General features: G+C 45.9%; 1 protein-coding gene across 10 annotated transcripts in view; it reads right to left on the bottom strand.

The window, feature by feature from the left end:
* Positions 1 to 24,965, bottom strand: part of AKAP9 (A-kinase anchoring protein 9) — a 241,452-nt gene that overhangs the window by 17,657 nt on the left and 198,830 nt on the right. For all 10 annotated transcript variants that reach the window (XM_044292951.1, XM_044292944.1, XM_044292945.1 and 7 more), the window contains 12 exons: positions 23,093 to 23,245; positions 21,722 to 21,895; positions 16,663 to 20,148; positions 15,597 to 15,737; positions 9,967 to 10,482; positions 7,748 to 7,811; positions 5,403 to 5,512; positions 5,132 to 5,320; positions 4,072 to 4,260; positions 3,122 to 3,260; positions 1,739 to 1,958; positions 658 to 808 (listed from right to left, as the gene is read on the bottom strand). In XM_044292951.1, coding sequence (XP_044148886.1) covers positions 658 to 808; positions 1,739 to 1,958; positions 3,122 to 3,260; positions 4,072 to 4,260; positions 5,132 to 5,320; positions 5,403 to 5,512; positions 7,748 to 7,811; positions 9,967 to 10,482; positions 15,597 to 15,737; positions 16,663 to 20,148; positions 21,722 to 21,895; positions 23,093 to 23,245 — 5,532 coding nt within the window. The remainder of the gene's footprint in view (positions 1 to 657; positions 809 to 1,738; positions 1,959 to 3,121; positions 3,261 to 4,071; positions 4,261 to 5,131; positions 5,321 to 5,402; positions 5,513 to 7,747; positions 7,812 to 9,966; positions 10,483 to 15,596; positions 15,738 to 16,662; positions 20,149 to 21,721; positions 21,896 to 23,092; positions 23,246 to 24,965) is intronic.

Raw genomic sequence — 24,965 nt, 5'->3', positions numbered from 1 at the left:
GCAAACAGTGCTGGGAGATTACAGCTCTGAAGTCTGCAGAATTGTGAATGCAGCTTGGGATACATGTTAAGACTCAAGATCAGTACAAGAGAAGTAATGCAATGTACATGTATATACCAAGTTATTTACAAAGATTTTTCATACGTAAGCTGTGATTTTGTGTTGACATTTATAACCGGTGACTTCATTATTCTTTATGAAGATAATGTTAAAGGGAGTGTCCAGCTGCTGAAAGATTTCTTAAAACAGGCTAAAATCTGGATAAAACCATGAAATAAGGGATACTCAACCTTACCAGTCCCCTGCCGGGCCCAGTTCCGATGCTTACTGGGTCCCCCCCCCCCTCCGGTCTCTGCTTCCTGCTCCCACAGGAGATGCCCGCTCACGCATTGGTGACCCGCCTCAACAAGTGATTGGCTGAACAGGCATTTCCTGTGTGTCAAGATAGGAGCGGAATGCAGACACCAGTGAGAACCCAGTAAGTGCTGGAATGGGAGAGCAGGGGGATCGATGAGGATGAATATACCTTTCTTTATTGTTTTCCGCAGATAAGAGCTGGTTTGAAGTCTGTGCAACTCCCTGGTGACCACGGCAGTGCTGTGAGGTGTATGTCGTCGGGCACTACCAGCCTTACGTCCTTGATGTAGTGTGCCTCACCTCCAGCTCTTCCTTCTCCTGCTGCTCATGGCACTCGGCCTTGGTCTTCTCTTTCTCCAGAGCCCACTGCAGCTCTCTGGTTTTCCGTTGTTCGTTAGCCAGGGCATCGTTAACGCTGTCCAGTTCGTCTCTTCTCGTCTTTAGTTGCATCCTGCAGAATATTTCTTATTTAGTATAATAAAACATGCACACATTTCCGCTGCACTAATGACCTGCAATCTAAACCCGACCCATCCCTTAAAGTTTGTCCTATATGGCTACCAGTGTTCTTGTACTATGGATTACGGTCTTCCTGGTTTAATGACTGTGCTGAGAAGTAATCTGTGGCTCCAGTGCCCTGGTCCAAAATCTGCCATGCCCCACCTGCCATGGGGCATCAATTGCCCTCAGGCCCCAGGAATGACTGCTACCCCTACACCCCTGTGGTTGGAGAACAACTACAGACCACCAACACTGCTCCATAGAAGTGTCAATCATTATGGACTCCCTCCTGTGCCTTCCATTCCTTCTGCTCCTATGGGTGACCGCATATATGAGCCTGCAGGGTAGTGGCGTACTTGCCATGGAGGAAGACATCATTGATATGGGGCCTAGGGATGAATTCCTTCTCCTGCCTTCCAACATAAATCCTCTGCATTTTCCTGTAGCCACCAGTGGGAGAAGCTCAGTGCAAAGAGATTGCTCAGCTTCCATTTGCTTCAATGGTAAGTGTATAAATGCCTATGCACTGAGCTCCCCCTAGTGGTGGCTGCCAGCGGAAAGTTTTATAATATATTATGTAAGGGGAAGCAGGAGACACAGACCAGCAAGTGGCAGACTCTTCAATGAATAAAAACAGTTTTGCAATGGGGCCCGGCTGCAGGGTCTGTGCAGACATGCACCACAAGAGCCTGATTTATGGAAGTGGGGGCTATAATTGATATCGAGTTACCTCTCAGTTGCATGTTCTTCTAAGCCAATATTTGTACGTATTATTTATTTTATGTCCTGATGATGCAAAGTTCTCCATATTGCAATGAACCTGATCCCACCTGCTGGTCTGATACAGGATAGTTTATGGCCACCTATAATGATAGACTACCTGAGAGACTCGAGTTCTTTAAAGTGCTTCTGCTGCAGCTTGAGGGTCGATTCAAGTTCCATCTTGGTTCGCGCAAGTTCATTCTTGAATTCTGCTGACAGGAGCCTCTCCGAGCCTAGCTGTTCCTGTAGCACTTTGGCTATCGCCTTCATGCTGTTGAGCTGAACGTGCATTTCTTGGTGAAGTGAGGATGAATCCTGGGGCATGTAGACAGCAGCCCCTGCACAAAAAAGTGGAGGATATGTTACAATAGGCAGTTTTATTCAGCAACAGAAAAAAGTCACATAGCAGCCGAGAAAGCAATGACAATGATCCAAGGTGTTACCATCTCTTGCTTTCTTGATCTGCCTCAATTGCCAATCAGTTTTTGATTCTGGCAAAAGCTCGGTGACAACCAGTATGGCTGCCATCATAGGTCTCTAAAAGGCGATCAGCCAACTTTCCTAGATATATTAAAGGGGTTTTCCAGGTCTACGATATGGATGGCCAATCCTCAGGATCAGTGACTCTTGGCACCCTGATCAATCAGTTGTGTGAAGGGACTGCAGTGCTCATGTGCGGGTGTCTACCTGCACACCACATAACGGAGGTGCAGGGTACTGGAGCAATCAAGTGAACGGGACCCTGCACCGAGCAGCAGCTTTTGTATGAGCACCCTTTTAAAAGGGTTGTTTCCTCTGAGACATTGGTGGAGTATCACTAGGGTATGCTACCAATGTCAGATAGGCAAGTGGTCCCATCTCTGAGACCAGCACCTATCTTCAGAACGGGCGGCCGAAAGTGAAGGAAGGATCACTGCGCATGCGTGTCTTGCTTTCCATTCATTTCTATGGGAGTTCCAAAAATAGCTGAGTGAGCATGCTTGGCTAGTTTCATAGAAATGAATGGAGAGCGCAACGTGCAAGCACATCCACCGCTCCATTCACTTCTATGGGACTGCCGGAGATAGCTGAACCACTGCTCGTCTATTCAGTCCCAAAGAAATGGAGGGCGGCCGCGTATGCACGGTTGGTTTCCGCTTACTTCGGGGGTCCCGTTCTGGAGATAAGTGTGGGTCCCAGAGGTGGTATGTCACCCATGTCTCAGAAGAGACCACCCCTTTAGTGGCAAATCTGCCTAGCGTGAACCTACATTCAAAAGTAGTGGTAAAATCCCTGGAAAAAAGAGACAACCAATATGGCTGCCATCGCAGCTTTACTGAGGCTGTGCCACTCAGCTTCCAGGGTCTGGGCACCCACTTGGCCAATGAGAGTCTAACTTTTGTTCAGTGTCTATATCTGGTCTTGCATCTATTCACTTGAATGCAACACCACACAGGACGCATGGGCAGTAAAAAAGCAGCCATGTTTTTTCTAATCCTATTTAACACATGTACTATATTACCTTCAGTGTGATGAAATGAATCGATATTGGGGTCAATATGCAAACTGGTCAACTGCGCCCGGAGATCCTGAATCTCAAGTAATAAACTCCGCCGCTCGGCATTCTGTATACAGTCCATGGCGTTGATATGCTCCATGCCCTGGAAGATAAAATAAAGATTCCAATATATACAGTACACAGGGAGCCGCCCCTATATATTATAGACCACAATGCACGCCAATAGTTTCCCCAATACAGTGTTTAACCCATGCTCGACCACCCACCGTAAATTTTAGGTAAAAGTTGGGTATTTAAATACTTTAAAGAGCAGAGTCCCAGGGTTAATGTCTGCGAATGCCGATAATGAACCACCATGGTCCATTGTGACCCCGACATCTGAGGCGGCTTTCCCCGTGAGTGCTGCTCTCCCAGTGCTGGAATAGCATCCCTGCTCAGAGATCGGGGAAGCTGTTCCTTTGCTGTGGCAGGTTCAGTCCCTCTGAATGATCCAAGGCTGCCAGGGTTATGTCCCCATCATAGAGACCCTGCCTGTGGCAGGGCTCCATAGGAAAGTAGCAAATAATCAAAATGGCCAATTGGTCATGCGCTCCATCCCTGTACAGCTTGTGCTCTGAATGCGCGATCCTGTAAGATTTCAGGGCCAGGCCTGAATATTAGCGGTGGGGGCGTGACATGGGAGGCAGGGAGCGGAGCATCTGGGTGCAACGGCACCGTCCTCTTTGCATCCATGGCCTTATTTACATATTATAAAACATTGATTTTAGACAAATTGAGGCCACAAAAAGAATTAGGACATTCAGCTGACATGCGTACATGTCGCCTGCATGAATGCGGATGCCCTTTAAATCTGGATAGCCCTTTAAATATACTGGTCTCAGAGATGGTATATGGTGCCATAAGTGCTACTGCATCCAGACATTCATAGCTGCACACAGCGCAGGGATAATCACCTGTTCTTGCAGTTGGTGCTGCATTTGATTGACCAGGGCTGTGGCATCACAATTGCTCAGCGCAGACAACTGAGTATGGAAAGCTGACAGAAGAACGTCCTGCTCCCTACAGAAAACCTCCTGTATAGCTCGGAGCAGCTCTCCTCTCCAGTCCGGGCTCCGCTCATGAAAATCTGGCCCTGCGTGAACCTAAAACAGAAATGAAACACGATTATGAAACTTTCTGAGACGTGCATTCACAGTTCTGCAGGCTTCAGAGCTGAAATCGAAAATATCTTCGCACAGCTTGCACTGAGGATTTGGATTCTGGGAACATAGATTTTTTTGCACAGATCCTATACAGTAATCTGAGTTTGGGAAAACTGCCTCCAGCCCCCATGGCAGGACAGGAGCTCAGCTCAGAGGGGTGTGTCTGACAACAAGCAGAATGGTGAATGCAGCTCTGCAGACACAGGCGGTAAACTCAGGGTCAGTAATGGATGGTATTTACAAAATTACTCGACTTTCTATGCAGAATATACTTCGCAAAATAAAGCGTAATAAAAGGTTTAAACTTTTCTTGCAAGAATATTGCATGCATTACATCATTCAGCATATATTCAAATCAGGGCCGGTTTTAGAGGGGCGGCAAACTCTGCAACTCGACCTTGAAATCCAGCAAACTAAAAGAGTTTTTAGCAAGAGTACTTAGCAATGTACAGTATGGTGGTAATATTTATGAACTGATTTGCAGTATTATGTGGGAATTATATGGCAGTAATTTGCTGTCCTTTTTAAGGTAGTATCGGATACTGTATAATATACACTATACGGTGCTACTATGTGGGCTGTATAGGGCAGCATTATCTTTACACTAAATGTCAGTATTATTTTGGCTGAAATCATTACAAACGTCTAAGAATGGCTTCACTTTCCTTGTTTCTCAGGATGACTCTGTCTCTAAAACCCCCATTCAAACATTGACGCAGGTGTTCTATAAGATGGAGCCAGATTTTTAAAGTACTACAAGGCCCATCCTGTCTAGGATGATAGGGAATGCCAACATTCTGCTGCTACCAACCTCTGGCTCCTTGAAAATCTGCATTTTTGCAATCAAATCCTTCAAGGATGCGATGGTGTCTATTAAGGTTTTTCTTTCCTCACGCCAGGGCTGGGTCTTGATCGTAAAAGGTTTCTCCTTCTCGGGGCTGGTGGCTTCTGTCAGCGACAAGACCTGCATCCCTTCCTGATGGACGGCTCGTAACAAGTCCTACAGAAATGATGCCGCTAATTAATACAGGTAAAAAAGTATTGTGGGGGGTGGGGGGCTTGTCCATCATCATCGCTTGTACCTTAATCTTGCTTGGAATGAACTCTTCTGGGATCTCATCTTCCACTCTCAGTCCTTCTTGGAGTTGGTCAATACTCTGAGCGTCACAGGTTCCTTGACTCCAATCACAATCTGTTTCCGTGCCCCCAAAAAAGAGAGAGAGAAATAAATAGAGAATTGTTACAATCTACACGGGACTGCAATGTTTCTACATCTTCATATGTCCTATAATATGGGCGGTTTAATCTGCCACCTGGAGCCCATGGGTGAAGGGGCCCCATCATTAAATCTGTGTTTTTTACCAGTCATTATCTTATTGGATCAAACTAATGGGCAGGTACCAGTATTATTAGCCTAGAGATTGGACCCAGTTAAAATCGACATCAGTATATGTGTTAAATTCCCATGGTACAGGGTTGTACAGGGCCAGACAGGGTAGGTACGGGGACAGGGTGATCACACCATCAGGGATCATCCCTGGGCAAAGGGTTAACCTAGGGCGGGTACAGGGAGAGAATCATCCCCAGCACCCATCAAAAGTGCCCTAACCTTTTCCCCAAATCCCACACCTCTCATTAATGTCATAAGTGCCCTTGGAATTTGCACCATGTACATATTATTTATTATTTGCACCAATTCACGGTAGTAGCTGGGTGATATCCTGTCCCGATATATATATTTTTCGGTCACCCAGTTATTATAGGGTGATATATTTTGCTTTTTAATTGAACTAATAAAAGCTACATTTTAAAAGGGTCCAATCTCTAGGCTAATATTCACTTTCACGGACACTTATACTATTGCTATATATCAAATTTTTCTCCGAGATTTTTCAGGTACCAGTATTACCCTCCTCACTACCAGGCTCCTAGTCAGGTCCAGGCCTGAAGTATCTGATGGTGTGCAAAATGTCCTACTGCTGGGCGGTGTCTGGATCCAGTGCAGCAGCGTTTGGCTTTAAAAAAGTGTCTGGGTAAGTAAGTCTGGGGTCTGAATATTTCTTCTCGTCTGGTCTGGCATCGGAATATTATGGTCTGGTCTGGTCTGGCGTCGGAATATTATGGTCTGGTCTGGTCTGGCGTCGGAATATTATGGTCTGGTCTGGCGTCGGAATATTATGGTCTGGTCTGGCGTCGGAATATTATGGTCTGGCGTCGGAATATTATGGTCTGGTCTGGCGTCGGAATATTATGGTCTGGCATCGGAATATTATGGTCTGGTCTGGCGTCGGAATATTCTGGTCTGGCGTCGGAATATTCTGGTCTGGTCTGGCGTCGGAATATTCTGGTCTGGTCTGGCGTCGGAATATTCTGGTCTGGTCTGGCGTCGGAATATTCTTGTCTGGTCTGGCGTCGGAATATTCTGGTCTGGTCTGGCGTCGGAATATTCCGGTCTGGTCTGGCGTCGGAATATTCCGGTCTGGTCTGGCGTCGGAATATTCTGGTCTGGTCTGGTGTCGGAATATTCTGGTCTGGTCTGGCGTCGGAATATTCTGGTCTGGTCTGGCGTCGGAATATTCTGGTCTGGCGTCGGAATATTCTGGTCTGGTCTGGCGTCGGAATATTCTTGAGTGGACTTGGGTCTGAATACTTCTTCTTGTCTGGTGTGGGGTATGAATCTACTTCTTGTCTGGTCTGGGGTCTGACTATTCTTATCTGGTCTGATGTCAGAATATTCTTGCCTGGTCTGGCATTGGAGTATTTTTGTCTGGTTTGGGGTCTGAATATTTCAACTGGTCTGGGATCTGAATACACTTCTTGTCTGGTTTTGGATCTGAATATTTCTTCTTGTGTGGTCTGGGGTCTGAATATTTCTTCTGGAATGTGAAAATTTCTTATTCTCTGATCTGGAGGTCTGCATTATTTGAAGGTCTGGTCTGGGGTCTGAATTTATTTAGCAGACTAGTCTTGTGTATTTATTTAGTTGCCTGGTTTGGGGTCTGAATGATTTGACGGGTCTAGGGTTTGAATTAAGGGGGGTCTGCCGACTAAAACTGTTAAGTGTTTTTTTCTGGATCAAGTTTGGGACAGAGCCTACGTCTCCTGGTCTACTCACTCCATGGCAACTAAGATAATGCAATGTTATCCATTGCATTATCTTAGCTGGTCTGGTCTGGCGTCGGAATATTATGGTCTGGTCTGGTGTCGGATAACACATAGTCCTATGCAAAGCTACGTGGAGCACACTGATATCATGAACAGTTGTGCCAAATGACAAACATATTTCTACATCTACACATACAGGTACAAGCCTCCACGTGTGTATATGCACATTATTATAACCATCCCTGTGCAAATAAACATTCTTAGATTATAGAATCGCTCTCATATATCTTGATTTCAAGCTACTACAAGATGAAGATCTCACCACTGAAGGCGGCGTCTGTGAGGTGATATGACGGAGACAGAGCAGAATCTGGAACGGCTCCACCCTGGGGAGACACATAAATGAAATTAGATTACGAATGATGAAAAAGAAGCAGGAAAAGGTCAAGTGTCACCAGTCGTCCAAGTCTAACTATGGAAACTAGCTACAAAGAGTACCGCTCTGGAGGACACGATATGCCTGAGCATCACTAGGACAACCTGTCTGCTTCCACTAATTTATCCTATTTCAATGCATCTAAAATAAAACTAACACTGCATACAATCTAAAGATCTGTTCACACCTTCATCATCATCATCATCATCATCATCATCACTCCTCTGCCCCAGCTATACATTTAACGCATTGGCCGGGAAGGAGGCTTGAAGAAAATGTAGAGCTCCTTTAGAGGGTTTATTTTAAGTAAATGAAGCTTAAAATCCTCGTATAATGAAAAGTTCTGTAATTCTTCAGTCTTTAAGATCTCTGCTTGCTGTTAGTCGAAACAAATATTCATTGCTTTAATTCAGAGTCTAAAAACCTGGACAGACCTAGGTTTGTTACACAGCAACAGTCTGGTCAGGATAGGTCATCAATATCAGATCGGTGGGGGTTCGACTCCCAAGCAGCCCCACCGATAAGCTGTTTGAAGAGATAGGGGCGCTCCATGAGCACTAAGGCCTCTTCCTAGGCCAGTGATGTCATGTTCATCGGTCACGTGGCCTGGGCACAGCACAATCCATGGGGCCTGGGCTGCAATACCAAGCACAACCACTATATATAGTACAGCGCTGTGTTTGGTACGCTGCGGGAGGCCACAGTGCTCACTGGAGCGTGGTCGCCTCTTCAAACAGCTGATTGGCAGAGGTGCCGGGTGTCAGACCCCCACAGATCCTGAGGATAGGCCACCAATATCAAACTCCCGGATAATCCCTTTAAATACAAAGGTGTTCAAGAACATGGGTTTAAAAGGCAAAAATCGCAAAATCCTCTCTAAGGTTATGTTCACAATGCGTCAACCAGATGGGGAAAGCTCCCAGTGTATATGTCAAACATATCCACTGTTCCTCCATTTATTGATGGAAGCCAAATGAGTGTAATTTTGGCCTCTATCGGAAAAACTTTTTTTTTTTTTTTTTTTTTTTACTATTACTACATAGTAAAGCGCAAATACCTGTGTAAGACATCCATTTAAAAACCATAAAGCATATGGTATACGATTATTTAACTTGGATGCCACTGGCGATGTGCTGTATGCACTGGATGCTTGCGTGACGGTTATTTATGCCTATACGGGGGAAGCCTTCTATAGGAGAAACAGGTCTTGTAATCCTCCCGACACACAGGTAGGCTTGACTGTAATGTGAACAGAGCCTACAGGCGCTCATACATACGCAAGTCCCACTATCTCATGCACAGAGCTGTGCTGACTCACCCCTAATGACAGAAGTATCAGGCATGCTGGATTTCAACATGCCTGATCCTTTGCTCTCATGGCTGACAACGCCTTACTCTCCACTGAGAACACATGCATGCTCAGCACAGCTCAGAATGCATGTGTATGGGGGGGCTGCCAAGTGGCTCCTTTCACACTAGCGTTCGCTGGTCCGCTCGTGAGCTCCGTTTGAAGGAGCTCACAAGCGGACCCGAACGCAGCCGTCCAGCCCTGATGCAGTCTGAATGGAGCGGATCCGCTCAGACTGCATCAGTCTGGCGGCGTTCAGCCTCCGCTCCGCTCGCCTCCGCACGGACAGGCGGACAGCTGAATGCTGCTTGCAGCGTTCGGGTGTCCGCCTGGCCGTGCGGATCCGTCCAGACTTACAATGTAAGTCAATGGGGACAGATCCGTTTGAAGATGCCACAATGTGGCTCAATCTTCAAGCGGATCCGTCCCCCATTGACTTTACATTGAAAGTCTGGACGGATCCGTCCGAGTCTATTTTCACACTTAGCTTTTTTTTTGCCATTTTAATGCAGACGGATCCGTTCTGAACGGAGCCTCCGTCTGCATTATTATGAGCGGATCCGTTCAGAACGGATCCGCCCGAACGCTAGTGTGAAAGTAGCCTAAACGCGCGCTCCTCAGACAGCACTAAGACTGCAAGTGAGTTACAGATTTTGGATACAGAATGGGGGACCTGAGCTGTGTATCTTTGCCGTACATTGCATTGAGACCCAGGTCTCTGTATACCGCCACATAATGCCAGGAGAGAAGTACTCACTGAGGATTTCAAGGCCTCAATGACGGCCTTCAGAGCTTCACATTCATTAGTAAGCGCTTGGACGACAGCATACTGCTCCCTCCTCAGAGTGTCGGCTTCACTGATGTGCCTGGCTTCCATGTCAAGGATCTCGGCCGCGTGGAGATCTTGCATCTGGCCGATTTTATCCGTGTAGCGCTCCATAATTTCGGCCACTTCCTCGGACGGGTGGCTCAGGCGCGCGAACGCCAGCTCTTTCTGGACTCCTATGTGCTTGTGGCGGACCCGTGAGGTCTGGTTGCCGTTGTTAACACTGGGGACTATGTCGGTCTGTGATGATGATGAAGTGGACCTGTCCCTGGTGGTCCATCCTGGGCTTCTCACACTATCTGAGAAATCTCCACCCGACATGGCTTGTTCTTCCTCTTCTTGAAGTTCCTTCTTCATGTAAAACGCCAACTTCTGCTCGGCATGAGCAAGACATTTCTTCACCTCCCGGAGGTCTTCCTCGAGGTGTGCCAAGTTGGATTCTTTGACCTGTAGGAGGTATATAAGGATTACATTTAAAGGGGGATGAACATCGATATGACACGGAGGCAGCCATATTGTTGGCTGACCTCACAAGAATAAACATGGTAGGTGCCTAACAAGTACTGTCCATGATGTCGCCAATGGGGTGGAGTTTTCAGGCTTGAATGTATAAAGCTTAAAGGGGTTGTCCAGAATTAGAAAAACATGGTTGCCTCTCTTCCAAATACAGCACCACACCTGTCCAGAGGATGCGTGTGGTATTACAGTGCAGCCGCATTCACTTCAATGGAGCTGAGCTGTAATACCAGACACAACCCAACGAGCAGTTTTGGGGTGAAAAAAAGGAGCCTAATGTTTTATACAATTCTGCTACTTTTTTTTTTTTTTTTTAAATAAAGACTTTGGATTTCAATTGCTCATCATATTCAAGATCACTGCTTGCTGTCAGTGAACACTCAGGTTTACTTTCAGATGAGGAAAACCTGTCCTGGCCTAGCACTGTTCACATGGCTGCAGTTTTTAGAATATATAGTATTCAAATTAGCTCTCTTCTAGAAGGAAGAAAACACCCTCCTTAGTGCCACCTATAGGTAGCTACCCTGTACGTGAATGTCTACCCCATAGTCCTCCCACCCAGCCAACCAGTACCCTGTACTGATAAGGAGCACAAACACCAAAACTGAGCAGTCTGCTGACTGGATGGGAGGGGGTATCTTGGACCTGAGGCTCTCCAGCTGTTGCAAAACTATAACTCCCATCATGCCTGGACAGTCTTCATCTATCAGCCTACAGCAAGGCATGGTGGGAGTTGTAGTTTTACAACAGCTGGAGAGCCGCAGGTTGGCCATCCCTGCTCTAGTGCCTCCGATAGGTAGGTATTCTATAAGTCAATGTCTGACCCCCCAAAAAAACCTGCACTAGAGAGACAGCTTTCTAAGGCTACTTTCACACTAGCGTTCGATCGGATCAGTTCTGAACGGATCCGCTCATATTAATGCAGACGGTGGCTCCGTTCAGAACGGATCCGTCTGAATTATAATTTTTCTAAGTGTGAAAGTAGCCTGAGCGGATCCGTTCAGACTTTACATTGAAAGTCAATGGGGGACGGATCAGCTTGAAGATTGAGCCATATGGTGTCATCTTCAAGCGGATCCGTCCCGATTGACATCCATTATAAGTCGGAACGGATCCGCTCGCCTCCGCACGGCCAGGCGGACACCCGAACGCTGCTTGCGCTGGCAGGTGGATGCATTCTCAGTGGATCCGCCTCCACTGGGAATGCATTAGGGCCAGACGGCTGCGTTCAGGGCCGCTTGGGAGCCCCTTCAAACGGAGCTCACGAGCGGACACCTGAACGCAGGTGTGAAAGGAGCCTTACTTCTGGAGGAGAGCTAATTTGCATACATCTTCCCAGAAAGCACTGCTTGTAAGACTCCCTACACCAGCTGGATCTCCTCAAGGAAAGCTAGTACCTTCCTAGAATTTATAGGGATCAAAATGTTTAGCCTGAATTGAAGCCAGCAAAGGAATTTATACGTTGGTGGTTTAATGTTCACACAGGATTGCCTGCACTTACACACTGTAACAAATCATATAAAAAAAGTTAGATCGGTGGGGGTCTGAGCACCGAGATCCCCACTGATCCCTAGCCTAGAACGAGGTGAGAGAAGCACACATATACCGCGCTCTCTCTCCTCGTTGCTGAGGATGGAATAGAGACCGGCCCATAGACTTCTATAGATCCCATCTCATGCAGCGAGAAGAGAGAGCACACCATACATCTCAGGATCTCCGCCGGTCTAAACTTTTGATATGTCTCTATGACATATCAAAAGTTTTGTGAACAGATAGTGACCCTTTAAGCATAGGCGTGCGCACGGGGTGTGCCGGGTGTGCCTGGGCACACTCTAATAGGTTCGTCACCTCCATGCGCACTGCCCCCCAGCCTATTTCCCTGTCTGTTTTGCTGGCTGCCGCCGCCCGCCGCGCTGTCAATTCATTTACAATATCTGGCTGTGGGCTGCCGGCGGGCGGTGGCTAGTATTCAAATAGGGGGCGGAGTCCCGGACTCGGCAGAGGCAGAGAGGGAGTGCGTGCTGTGCGGCGCAGGCTGAGTTGACGTTGACGTCACGTCACGCTGCATCTGAATAGTATTACCCTGCCTGCGCGCCTGGCCGTCTGCTAGCTGGTGAGGTGAGGGCTGGGCATATAAAAAAAGTAGTATGTACCCCCCCCCCCCCCCCCCGTCCCCCGTCCCACAGTGCTACGAATCCTCTGTTGTCGCCTGTATTATCCTGATACCCCTCAGTTATATAATATATCTGAGGGGTATCAGGGTAAATCATACAGGGGATAATATAACTAGGGGTATCAGGGTACATGAGGGGAAATATAACCGAGGAGGGCTAGGCTACTATCAGACATTATACAGGGGTAATATAACTTATCTTACCCCTCACCCCTGTATTATGTCCCTGATAGCCCTGCTCACTTGTATTACCCCTGTATAATGTACCCTGATAGATACCCCTTAGTTATATTACCCCCTGTATAATGTACCCTGATACCCCTCAGTTATATAATATAACTGAGGGGTATCAGGTTAAATTATACAGGGCGGGGTAATATAACTAAGGGGTATCAGTGTACATTATTATACAGGGGGTAATATAACTAAGGGGTATCAGGGGACATTATTATACAGGGGTAATATAACTTAGGAGGGCTATCAGGGGACATTATACAGAGGAAATAAAACTTATATTACCCCTGTATAATGTCCTTGATAGCCCTCCTCAGTTATATTACCCCTGTATAGTGTACCCTGATACCCCTTAGTTATATTACCCCCTGTATAATTTACCCTGATACCCCTCAGTTATATTACCCCTGTATAAAGTCCCCTGATAGCCCTCCTCAGTCATATGTCATCCACAGGTCCCCCATAACAGTGTGTCATCCACAGGTCCCCCATAACAGTGTGTCATCCACAGGTCCCCCATAACAGTGTGTCATCCACAGGTCCCCCATAACAGTGTGTCATCCACAGGTCCCCCATAACAGTGTGTCATCCACAGGTCCCCCATAACAGTGTGTCATCCACAGGTCCCCCATAACAGTGTGTCATCCACAGATCCCCCATAACAGTGTGTCATCCACAGATCCCCCCATAACAGTGTGTCCTCCACAGAGCCCCCATAACAGTGTGTCATCCACAGGTCCCCCATAACAGTGTGTCATCCACAGGTCCCCCATAACAGTGTGTCATCCACAGGTCCCCCATAACAGTGTGTCATCCATAGGTCCCCCATAACAGTGTCATCCACAGGTCCCCCATAACAGTGTGTCATCCACAGGTCCCCCATAACAGTGTGTCATCCACAGCTCCCCCATAACAGTGTGTCATCCACAGGTCCCCCATAACAGTGTGTCATCCATAGGTCCCCCATAACAGTGTGTCATCCACAGGTCCCCCATAACAGTGTGTCATCCATAGGTCCCCCATAACAGTGTGTCATCCATAGGTCCCCCATAACAGTGTGTCATTCACAGATCCCCCATAAAAATGTGTCATCCACAGATCTCCCATAAAAATGTGTCATTCACAGATCCCCCATAAAAATGTGTCATCCACAGATCCCCCATAAAAGTGTGTCATCCACAGATCCCCCATAAGTGTGTCATACACAGATCCCCCATAACACTGTGTCATCCACATATCCCCCATAACAGGGCACCTGCGCACTTTGGAGAGACTGAAAGGAGGGGAAGATCCGCGGAAGCAAGCAGAGGACAGCACAGCAGACGACTGAATGGCTTCTTTTGTAGGTAAATTATTTTATTATAGTGCTGAAACTGCTTTAAACTCTAAAGAAAAGTTTTGGAGAGTGTTTCTCTCTTTCTCAGGTATGAAGCAAAACCGAGGAAGAAAGGAAAACTCTTGAAAGCTTGTCTTTTAAGTATTAGGATAGTACAATAAAAAGGTACCCCTGCATACCGCAATACTCTCCTATACTCTCCTATTTTGTAATCTTATTTATATATACTTATTTAGTTTTTTTCAGTAGTATGATTATATGGTGGAAATTATTAGTGCCCCCCGCCCCCATTTTTGACTGTGGTATATTATGTGCCCCCCCCCCCTATATATATTGTTCCTAGGTGCAGAGGCGGAGTCACGGCAATACTAGGGTGAGGCCCAGCCTGTGTGTATATAATTATATATATACAGTGTGTGTGTGTATATATATATATATATATATATATACACACACACACACACACACACACACATATATATACATACATACATAAATACACAAATACACACGTGCGCGGGGCGTGTGTTTTTGTGCTTTAGGGTGCACACCCTAATGCAATAGGCTGCGCACGCCTATGCCTTTAAGGGGGTGCAGAAACAACAGCTGCCCTGGTGACTAATGAGAGCCAAAGGCTCCTCCGCCACATACCAGGACTACAGACCGCACATGGTAGGTGGGGACCCTGGAACAGGAGCTTTACATAAGGCTACTTTCCCACTAGCGTTTCTGGGTCTGCTTGTGAGATCCGTTTCAGGGCTCTCACAAGCGGTCCAAAACGGATCAGTCAAGCCCCAATGCATTCTGAATAGATAAGGATCCGCTCAGAATGCATCAATTTGGCTGCCTTTAGTCTCCATTGCGATTTTTAGACAGTCACTAAAACGGAGCTTGCAGCGTTTTGGTGTCCGTCTGACTATGCGGAGCCAAACGGATCCATCTAGACTTACAATGCAAGTCAATGGGGACGGATCAGTTTTTCACTGACACAATATGGTGCAATTGAAAACGGATCCGTCCCCCATTGACTTTCAATGTAAGTCAAGACGGATCCGCTTTGACTTAGACTTTTTTTTGAATGAATAATGCAAACGGATCCGTTATTATCAGATACAAGCGTTTTCATTATTGGTGCGGATCAGTCTGTGCAGATACAAGACGGATCCGCACCAAACGCGACTGTAAAAGTAGCCAGCACTGCATAGCAGCACCTAGGACCCTGTTACTAGTAATCGGTAGACATCAGGACACTATTGTGGAGGTCAGTATTGTTAGTAGGAAGGTCAAGCAGCATCTCCCCACCATTAGCTCCTCTTTCAGCTTCTCGACCACCTCTCGGTAATGGCACAGCTCTTCTTTGGTAGCTGTCGCTTCTTCTTTAATACTTTGCAGCATGTTTTCCAGATCGGTCACAGTGTTGCCCACAGGCGGTTTAACCCTTCTCTGCGGATACACGGAAACATGAGAGCGTAAGTCACAAAACCAATTTGTAATATGAGAGAGTAAATCACAAAACCAAATAGACTACACATAAAGAGGATTTAAAGGGTAGGTACAATTCTGCAAACATTTGTTTTACTGCTTTAATGCAACTAAAAGAAAAGAAAAGAAAAAAATGAAAAAAATCATTTGGGGTCTACAGCTCCTATACAGAGCTAAGTGTTTCCATGGTAACAGACTACAAACAACCCCTGTGTAGTCTGATCTGGCAGTCTTGTGTTATTCTCTGTACTGTCAATAAGACAAGGGAGCAGAAGGATGTGAGGGACATGTACCTGCAGGATGCATCTATTTGGGGTTTTACTTGTAGTCTGTCCATAGCGACACATAGCTCTGCATGGCTGCTGTATACACACTTCTCTGGGCCCACTTCCAAATCATTCAGCTGGGGGTATCAATCCACAGGCACTACATAACTTCCCTGGCATTTATGGTTTCCTTTAGCCAGACTGATGAATTAAAGGGGATCTCCGGGCTTTTTCATATTGATGACATTTCTTTAGGATAGGTCATCAATATCAGATCGGCGGGGGGTCCTATGCCCGGCACCCCCGCCGATCAGCTGTTCGAGGAGACAGCACGCACAGTGCCCACATGCCGTCTCCCTTCCTGTCTGCTGCTGCTGTCCCATAGACATACAAAAGCTGATCGGCAGGGGTGCCAGGTGTCGGACTCCCAGCGATCTGTAATTGATGACCTATCCTGAGGATAGGTCATCAATATGAAAAAGCCCGGAGAACCTCTTTAATTTTACCAATATTTTTTTGGGGTTCAAAAAGTAAAAAATCAAATAAAAAAATAGACTACAATTATTAAACTTCTGCAAGAACGGTCTTTTCACAAGCTCATGAGCAGAATAAGCTTTTACCTGGGATAGTGCAGAGTCCACAGTGTTCGGTTCACCCTCGGCCCGGTTTACATACATATTCCCTCTACTTGTCTCCAAGACGTGCTGCAGTTCTTGGAGTTGTCTCTGCTTCTCTTCTGCTTGTTGATTTGCGATATAAACCTGTTCCCGTTCCACATGTAGCTGCTCATGGAGGTCGGACAGCTGCTTCTCCAGCTCTAACAGTCTCAAAGAGAGTGCAGACAATTTTGCGTCCGCTTCCTCCCCCATTGAAGATTTAGAAATATGAATCTGCGCTTCTTCCTCCATCATGCCAGGTCTATCAACCTCACGCAATTGTCTAGTGTGTGCTTGGACGGCTTTAAGCTGGGCGTCACTCACAAGAGCTGCAGCCACTTTTTCCCTGAGTGTGTCCTCCATGGCCAACATCATTTGACCGTGTTGATCGCTTTCGGCTTTGACCTGCTTTCTTAGTGTTTCGATCTCTTCTAAATAGAGCAAAATTTCCAAGTCTTTCTCTGTAATAACTTTTTGTATTTCCTGCACCTCAGACTCCATGAGGTCTATTGTGTTCTGCATCATCTCCTCTACAGAGGTGCGCAAGACTTGGTTTGCTAAGTGCTGTGCAGTCTTATCTCTCAGTGCTTCCTCTACACCATCAACATCATGAGTTTCATCGCCAGTAGACTTGCTTTGTGAAGAAACTTGGCCGTCTATATTGTCCTTGGCCCTTAGTAATTGCCTTGAGTCTTCCTTTCCATCTACTGAATTGGAGACAGTGGTCTCACCATTCATCAGCTGTCTCAATTCCTTCTCATTATCTTCACTTTCCAACTTGGCTATAGAGGACTTCTTCAGCTCAGCTTCTCCCAGTTGTTGGTTTAGTGATTCAATCACATCATGAAGTCGTTCAATCTCGGCTGATTGCTGGTTTACTAGGTTTTGTTGGTTTAGATACTGCTTTAATTCCGAATCCTTCTGTTGTACAACATTTTGAAGCTCTTGTAACTGCGACTCCATGTTGTGGATAATATTTTGTGTGGTCTCCTCTGTGGATGTCCACAATGCTTGGTTGACCAAAGGCTCTGTTTGCTTTACCCTTTGCGCTTGCTCTTTAGCCCTCTCATTAAACTCTGCTTTCAGGTCGCCTTCCATCTTCACGTCTTCATGTAATTTATACTCTTTTTGCTTCTCTAGTTCTTTCTTTAACCTAGTCACTTCCATTTTGGTTTCTTCAAGTTCTGCTTGCACAACATTGTTGTCATCATGATCTTTTTGGACTTCTCTGTTTTCTGTAACAGTTGGTATATGGCTTGTTTGACTTTCCCCGTCCTTTGTTGTGGCACCAGAATCCATTGTGACTTTCATCTCAGCTTTTGAGAAGTCTCTAATCACCACCTTCAGCTCTTCAATCTCTTTTTCTTGTTGGTTGAGCAGGTCCTTCTGAATCTCACACTGCAACAATTCTGCATCCTTGAGATTTATGATGTTTTGGAGCTGTTGCACATGTAGTTCCATGTCATTTGTAGTAGTCAAGGTGTTCCCCGCTTCTATTTGAAGAACACTTTCCTCATTTTCTATTGAGGCATCTTGGTGTTGTGCTCGACTCATAACATCTTTTGTTTTGATGTTTTTAAACTTTTCTAGTTCTTCTTTTAACAAAGCATTTTCAATTTTAGTGTCCTCAAGTTCTGATTGTAAGGCATCACCACCATCTGGGCTTTTTTGTACCTGTTCCTTCGTTGTGATGTCAGAATACATTGACATTTCCTGCTTTTCTTTGGTCAGATCCTCCTGAACCTTCTTCAGTTGTTTGATCTCTTTCGCTTGCTGGTCGAGCAAGTCTTTCTGATTCACATACAGCAATAACTCTGCGTCTTTAAGATGTATAACATTTTGAAGCTCTTGTATCTGTAACTCCATGCTCTTTATTGTAGTAATGATGGTCTCATCCATGGATGTAGTCAGAACCTGAGTTTCTTCTGATGACTCCATTGTCTTTTTGGACAAAGTTTGTTCTATTTCAGTCACTGGAGACCCTTTAATTTTTTGAGATTCCTCGATGTTCTCTACATGTATAGGGCTTTTCAACAATTTGTGATTTTCCAGCTCTTTTTCCAATAAGACCATCTCTATTCTAGTCTTCTCGAGTTCTGCTTTCATTCTAGCCAGCTCACCCTCATCTTGGTCTATCTTCTGCCAAAGTATTCCTGTTTGTTTTAGATCAGTTACTGAGGTCTCTTCTACTCTGCTTTCAATTTTCTTAGATTCCTCGCTGTTCTTTACGTCTATAGGCCTTTGCAACAATCTGTGCTTTTCCAACTCTGTTTCCAACAGGGCCATCTCCTTTCTAGTTGTCTCCAGTTCTGCTTTCATCCTAGCCAGCTCACCCTCATCTTGGTCTACCTCCTGCCGAAGAATTTCAGTGCTTTCGATTAAAGTTTCCCTTTGACTTTCCTTTGCTTCCTTGACCATTCTCTCGGCATCTGTCAATTTCTGTTGTAAAATTTCGACCACACCATTTAGCCGCTCTATTTCTTGGTTTTCAAGGAGGGAAGATGCATTTGTCACCTTGATGAGCTGTGACTCTTTCTCATGGAGGGTTGTCTGCAGATCTTGCAACTGAATCTCAAGTCGCTGTATTGCATCCTTGGAAGCCTCTTGCACAGACACAAGCAAAGCCTCAACAGCCACGTACTGAGCAGTTCGCTCTCTTAATTCTTCAGTCAACTTCTCAGTATTGACTTTGTCATCTCTATTCTTCTTCACAAGGTTTTCTGAAGACTCCAAATTATTTTCAAGTTCTTCTACATGTTGCATTTCAGGCTTGGCCACAACCATCTCCTTGTTCAGGGGCATTTCCTCAGCATTACTTCCTTCAGTTTTTTTAGGTAGGTTGAGTTTTTTGGGGCTAACAGAACTTTCCATATCTGTAGATTTTTGCTTATTGTCTTCAAGTTCAATCTGATATTTTTTAATGGTCTCTTTCAGATCTTTTATGACTAGCGTTTCCTTCTCCAGCATTATAATTTGCTCATCCTTACTTTTAATAACGTCCATCATATCTTTCAATTTGGACTCCATATTCTGCAGAGTAGCTTGCATGTCCTCCGGTAAGGGCTCAGACAATTGCTTTGAGGAGACTGCGGAGATCTCGTTCCTCCTTTCGGTGTTAAAGGCGTTCTCACGCTCCACCACCATATTGTTCACCAGTGGTTTACTTGCATCCTCTTCTTCCATATTCATAAATGAAGCATCTCCTTGACCAATCACTGGCTGTAAAATCCCTTTCTTGTCAGCCATATTGTCTTCATATTGGTGTTTATCAGTGAAGTCCACAGTGACTTTCTGCTCTATACGAGACAACTCTTCTTGCAGTTTATCTATGACTTCATTCAGCTTTTCGATCTCCTCTTCGCTGTTCTTTTTCAGCTGCTCCTGGTCACTCTTCAAGCATTTAATCAGGCTTTTATATGCCTTAATTTGTCCATTTTTCTCTTCAATCACCTGAAAGTTTAAGGAAAATAAATCAAACTTATGATTCTACTTCCATCCAAAATACATAACAAAATAACATATAATGTACATGTCTTTAGATGAGGTACCGTTTTAAAGGGAACCTGTCAGCAAGCTCATACGACCCTACTTGCTGCGAGAATAAACTAGTGACAGGTCTCATAATTCTAATAATTCATGTTTAACCCTAAGACGCAATTTAGAGAAAACATGGTCTTAAAAGAACAATTACGGTAACCCAAAAATGAATGGTGGAAGTAAACACTGCCATCAATGTCAGACAGATACGGGGTCCAGCCTCTGGGACCCAAACCTACCTCCAAAATGGGGCCCCCCCGCAGTGAATAGAGAGCAGCTGCTTGAAATTTATGAAAATAGTAGAGCCCTAGCACGGCTACTTCCGGCAGTCCCATAGCGGCGAATGGAGCGGTGGCTGCACTTGCATAGCACTATGGGAGTTCAGAAAATAGTTGGACATGCTGGAGACACCGCTCTGGAGATACGAGCAGGTCTCTGAGGTGGGACCTGCACCTATCTGACATTGATGGCTTATCCTAGTGATAAGCCACCAATGTGTGAGATGGACCAACACCTCTAACGTTTCATATATCAAAGTTGCATGGATGCACCTTCTCTGTAAATCCATCTTATGTTGACGTCACATCGTTTACCATATTTCCCATCTGGTCTATAGACATGGAGGTCATTTCCACAGGTCAGGATGGAGGAGGTGCTACGGACACTGCCAGAACTATTCGCCTGCCTGGCACATGGGCAAACTCCGGAATCCAGGGAGAGGAATGGTTTTGGCTACGTCCACAGCACCTCCATAACCCAAACTGGAAACCTGTAAAGGATGTGATGAAGATCTTCAGAAGAGAAGCATCATGTGGCTGGGTTCCTAAGTGTCCGATCTACATAACTTTGAGATGAAGAAATAATCTTCTACAAGTGATATATGACTAAAATATCACTAATTATAGTGGGTTTGTGGGGCCTTCTGGCTACTTAAAAACCCCTTTACAGCTTCTGCTGATTTATAAAAAATTTCTTTCGGGTTCGAGAACATGACCAAGGAGGAGGGTCTTAAGAAACTTTTTTCCCTATTTGAGACAGAGAAGAGGGGCGAGGCGCCTGCCGCAGCCAGTTGTCTTACAGCCAGACACAAGACATTGAGGAGAAGGGGGGACTGTGACAATTATCTTATATATTTCTCAGTTTCACATATATCGCAGTATCAGACAAAATAGAATCAAATGAAAAGAAGGGATTGCTGTATTCTTTTTTTCCTCAGAATTTTCTATGTGCCAGAGTCAGAAGAGGGGGATGCCCATTGGGCGTCTCACCACACTCAGTTCAATATGACTGATAGGTCTCTCCCTATCTATGTTTAGGGAGAGATGTGTCAATCATAGCCAACTGTATGAAGGGAAGCTGCAGGAGTGCCACCAAGGTGACACATCTGCCCAGGGATGATCCTGCTTACAAGCTCCCTTACCTATTTAATAATGAAGTCACTGATTCCTAAATGACTCCAGTCTAATACTGGAGATCTGGCCGTTACCTTATTATCTGTTGCTGCCTCCAGTTGTGCCTGCAGTTTTCCTATTTGCTCATTGAGGTGGTCGATTTCCTGGTCTTTCAACAGCAACAACTCCTCCGTTTTTCCAGGTTTGGGATGAAGCAGTTTAGAAGAGAGAGTTTCCGGATGTTCAAGTTGTGTGTTTTCCACTTCATCCTTAAAGTAAATCAGATACTTAGACTTAGAGCCTATGTCACTCACATTGCAAATTTGTGCTGCTGCCACAAAAAATGCAGGAGCATTGGGACAGATTTACTAACAGTGTCTAAGAATACAAATCACGGTCTTTATATTAGACAAATTTACTATTCGGGCGCATGGACCTTTGTCAATTTGGAGAACTGTAAATCCTGTGCTAGTTTTAGATTAGAATTCCATGCGTGCGCCAAAAATGTGTTCCATGTGCCAGAATTTTGTCGGTTCGCCGAAAAAAACTTTACTAAGGCTACTTTCACACTTGCGGCAGAGTGATCCGGCAAGCAGTTCCGTCGCCTGCCGGATCCGGCAAAACGTGTGCCAACTGATGGCATTTGTAAGACTGATCAGGATCCTGATCAGTCTTAAAAATGCCTGATCAGTCAGAAAATGGTGTCATCCGGCATTTATTTTTTTCACCTTTTTGAATGCCGGATCCGCCACTAATACATTCCTATATAAAAAAATGCCGGCATTCAGGCAAGTCTTCAGTTTTTTGGGCCGGAGATAAAACCGTAGCATGCTGCGGTTTTATCTTTTGCCTGATCAGTCAAAAAGACTGAACTGAAGACATCCTGATGCATCCTGAACGAATTGCTCTCCATTCAGAATGCATGGGGATAAAACTGATCAGTTATTTTCTGGCATTGAGCCCTTTTGACGGAACTCGGTGCCGGAAAAGAAAAACGCAAGTGTGAAAGTACCCTAAGTTGACGCAGTTTCACTACAAAAATTTCGGAGCATGGAGCTGCTTTTAGGACACACCCCTTTCAGTGAAGCCACACCCCTTGCACACAAAACTAACACATTTTCAATAGCAAATCTGCCTCATTGATCGTAAGACGATTTTTCCCCCCCTTAGTTATAATGCAATATATAAAAAAGAACATAAAAAAAGCAGGTTTAGTGGCCCATTATAACCCAACATCTCTTAGATTAGATAAGACTTAATACTGTTTGCGCTCTTGCTGGACATTGCGGATTATTCCTGACTGACACCGTGTAGGTGGATGAACACCATGAGTCTACTCCAGTCGTCCTTAACCGTGGCACCAACTCCAGCTGTGCCCAGACTGCTTGCGGAGCTGTCAGACATGTTTAGAGCTGCAGTTTTTGCCGCAGGTTGGAGACCACTGAGCTACTCCATGATTATCGCACCTTTAGCACTTTATTCTCCTGCTCCATTTCTTGCAGGCGGGTGTGAGCCTCCTTCTTCTGGATCTCCAGCTGCATGTGAAGCTGCTGAACCTCTTCGTTCTTATTTTCCAGCTCTTCCCTGAACTGCTCGAGCTGCTCCACCAGGTTTGTGATCTGTGGGACAAAACCAGGAGAGAATGAAGCTTCAAGGCAGGATTTCTGCCGCCTGTACTAATAGGTACACACCGCTGAATAAAGGTGGCGGTGGGAGAAAAACCGGCTGCTGGAAGGCCTCGGGTACACCGATCTAATCCTGAACGATTCTGTCCCCTCTCCCCCACCACATGACATTTAGGAACAATCTAAATAAATTAAAGAGGAGCTGTCCCCTCTACTGACATGTCGGTATTAGTAACTACTCATATTCCCCATAAAATAATTTTGGAGCATGTATTCTTATAACTCTATGTCATGTCCTTCCTCTTTTAATCCTCCTAGAATAAATTACCAACTGGGTGTTATAATTGACCTTGCCAGTCTGCAACAGGCAGCACTAATTGGACAGTGGCAGACTATGCAGTGACAACCCCCCCCAAACTGGTAACACCCAGCTGGCAATTCTATTCATAAACCAGCAGAAGGCCCCGGCTTCGCACGGGTATATTTCATCTATTTCATTTAATGTTTCTGTGTGTCATTAAAAGATATCGACAGTATCGACTATAACAGTGACCTCCACAGCGGCCTGCTCCCTTAACAGTGAACTCCACAGTCCCCCACCCCCATAACACTGACCCCCTCACAGTGCCCCGCCACTTTAAAATGGGACCTCCAAAGCAGCCCATCCCCTTAACTTTGACCTTCACAGCAGCCCGCCCCTTTAACAGTGAGTTTCACAGCACCCCACTCCCTCAACAGTGACCTCCACAGCGGCCTGCTCCCTTAACAGTGACCTCCACAGTACCCCACTCCCTCAACAGTGACCTCCACAGCGGCCCGCTCCCTTAACAGTGACCTCCACAGTACCCCGCTCCCTTAACAGTGACCTCCACAGCACCCCACTCCCTTGACAGTGACCTCCACAGTACCCCACTCCCTCAACAGTGACCTCCACAGCGGCCTGCTCCCTTAACAGTGAACTCCACAGTCCCCCACCCCCATAACACTGACCCCCTCACAGTGCCCCGCCACTTTAAAATGGGACCTCCAAAGCAGCCCATCCCCTTAACTTTGACCTTCACAGCAGCCCGCCCCTTTAACAGTGAGTTTCACAGCACCCCACTCCCTTGACAGTGACCTCCACAGCGGCCTGCTCCCTTAACAGTGACCTCCACAGCGGCCTGCTCCCTTAACAGTGACCTCCACAGTACCCCACTCCCTCAACAGTGACCTCCACAATACCCCGCTCCCTTAACAGTGACCTCCACAGTACCCCGCTCTCTTAACAGTGACCTCCACAATACCCCGCTCCCTTAACAGTGACCTCCACAGTACCCCGCTCTCTTAACAGTGACCTCCACAGCAGTTGCCCCTTTAATAGTGGCCCCTGCCCCTTAACAGTGACCACCAGTGTCCGCCCCTTTAACAGTGACCTCCACAGCAGCCTGCCCTTTTAATGCTAGGGCTACACGACGACATGTTTCGCACGACATTTTGTCTCTACATTTTTTATAATGATAGTCTGTGGTGTTGCACTGCGACATGCTGCGACTGCGATGCGACAGTTGCAAAAAAATCCATCCAAGATGCCGCAGCATGTCACATGTCGCAGTGCAACACCATAGACTATCATTATAAAAAATGTTGCGCGACACATGTAGCGGTGTAGTTGTGCCCTCTGTGTCGTGCAACTTATTATCGCGTGACACATGTCATCGTGTAGCTGTAGCCTAAA

The sequence above is a fragment of the Bufo gargarizans genome, chromosome 5 (genome assembly GCF_014858855.1).
Source record: "Bufo gargarizans isolate SCDJY-AF-19 chromosome 5, ASM1485885v1, whole genome shotgun sequence".
NCBI classification, from domain to species: domain Eukaryota; kingdom Metazoa; phylum Chordata; class Amphibia; order Anura; family Bufonidae; genus Bufo; species Bufo gargarizans.
Note: the sequence above shows the minus strand (reverse complement) of the source record. Positions and strands in the feature narration are given on the sequence as shown.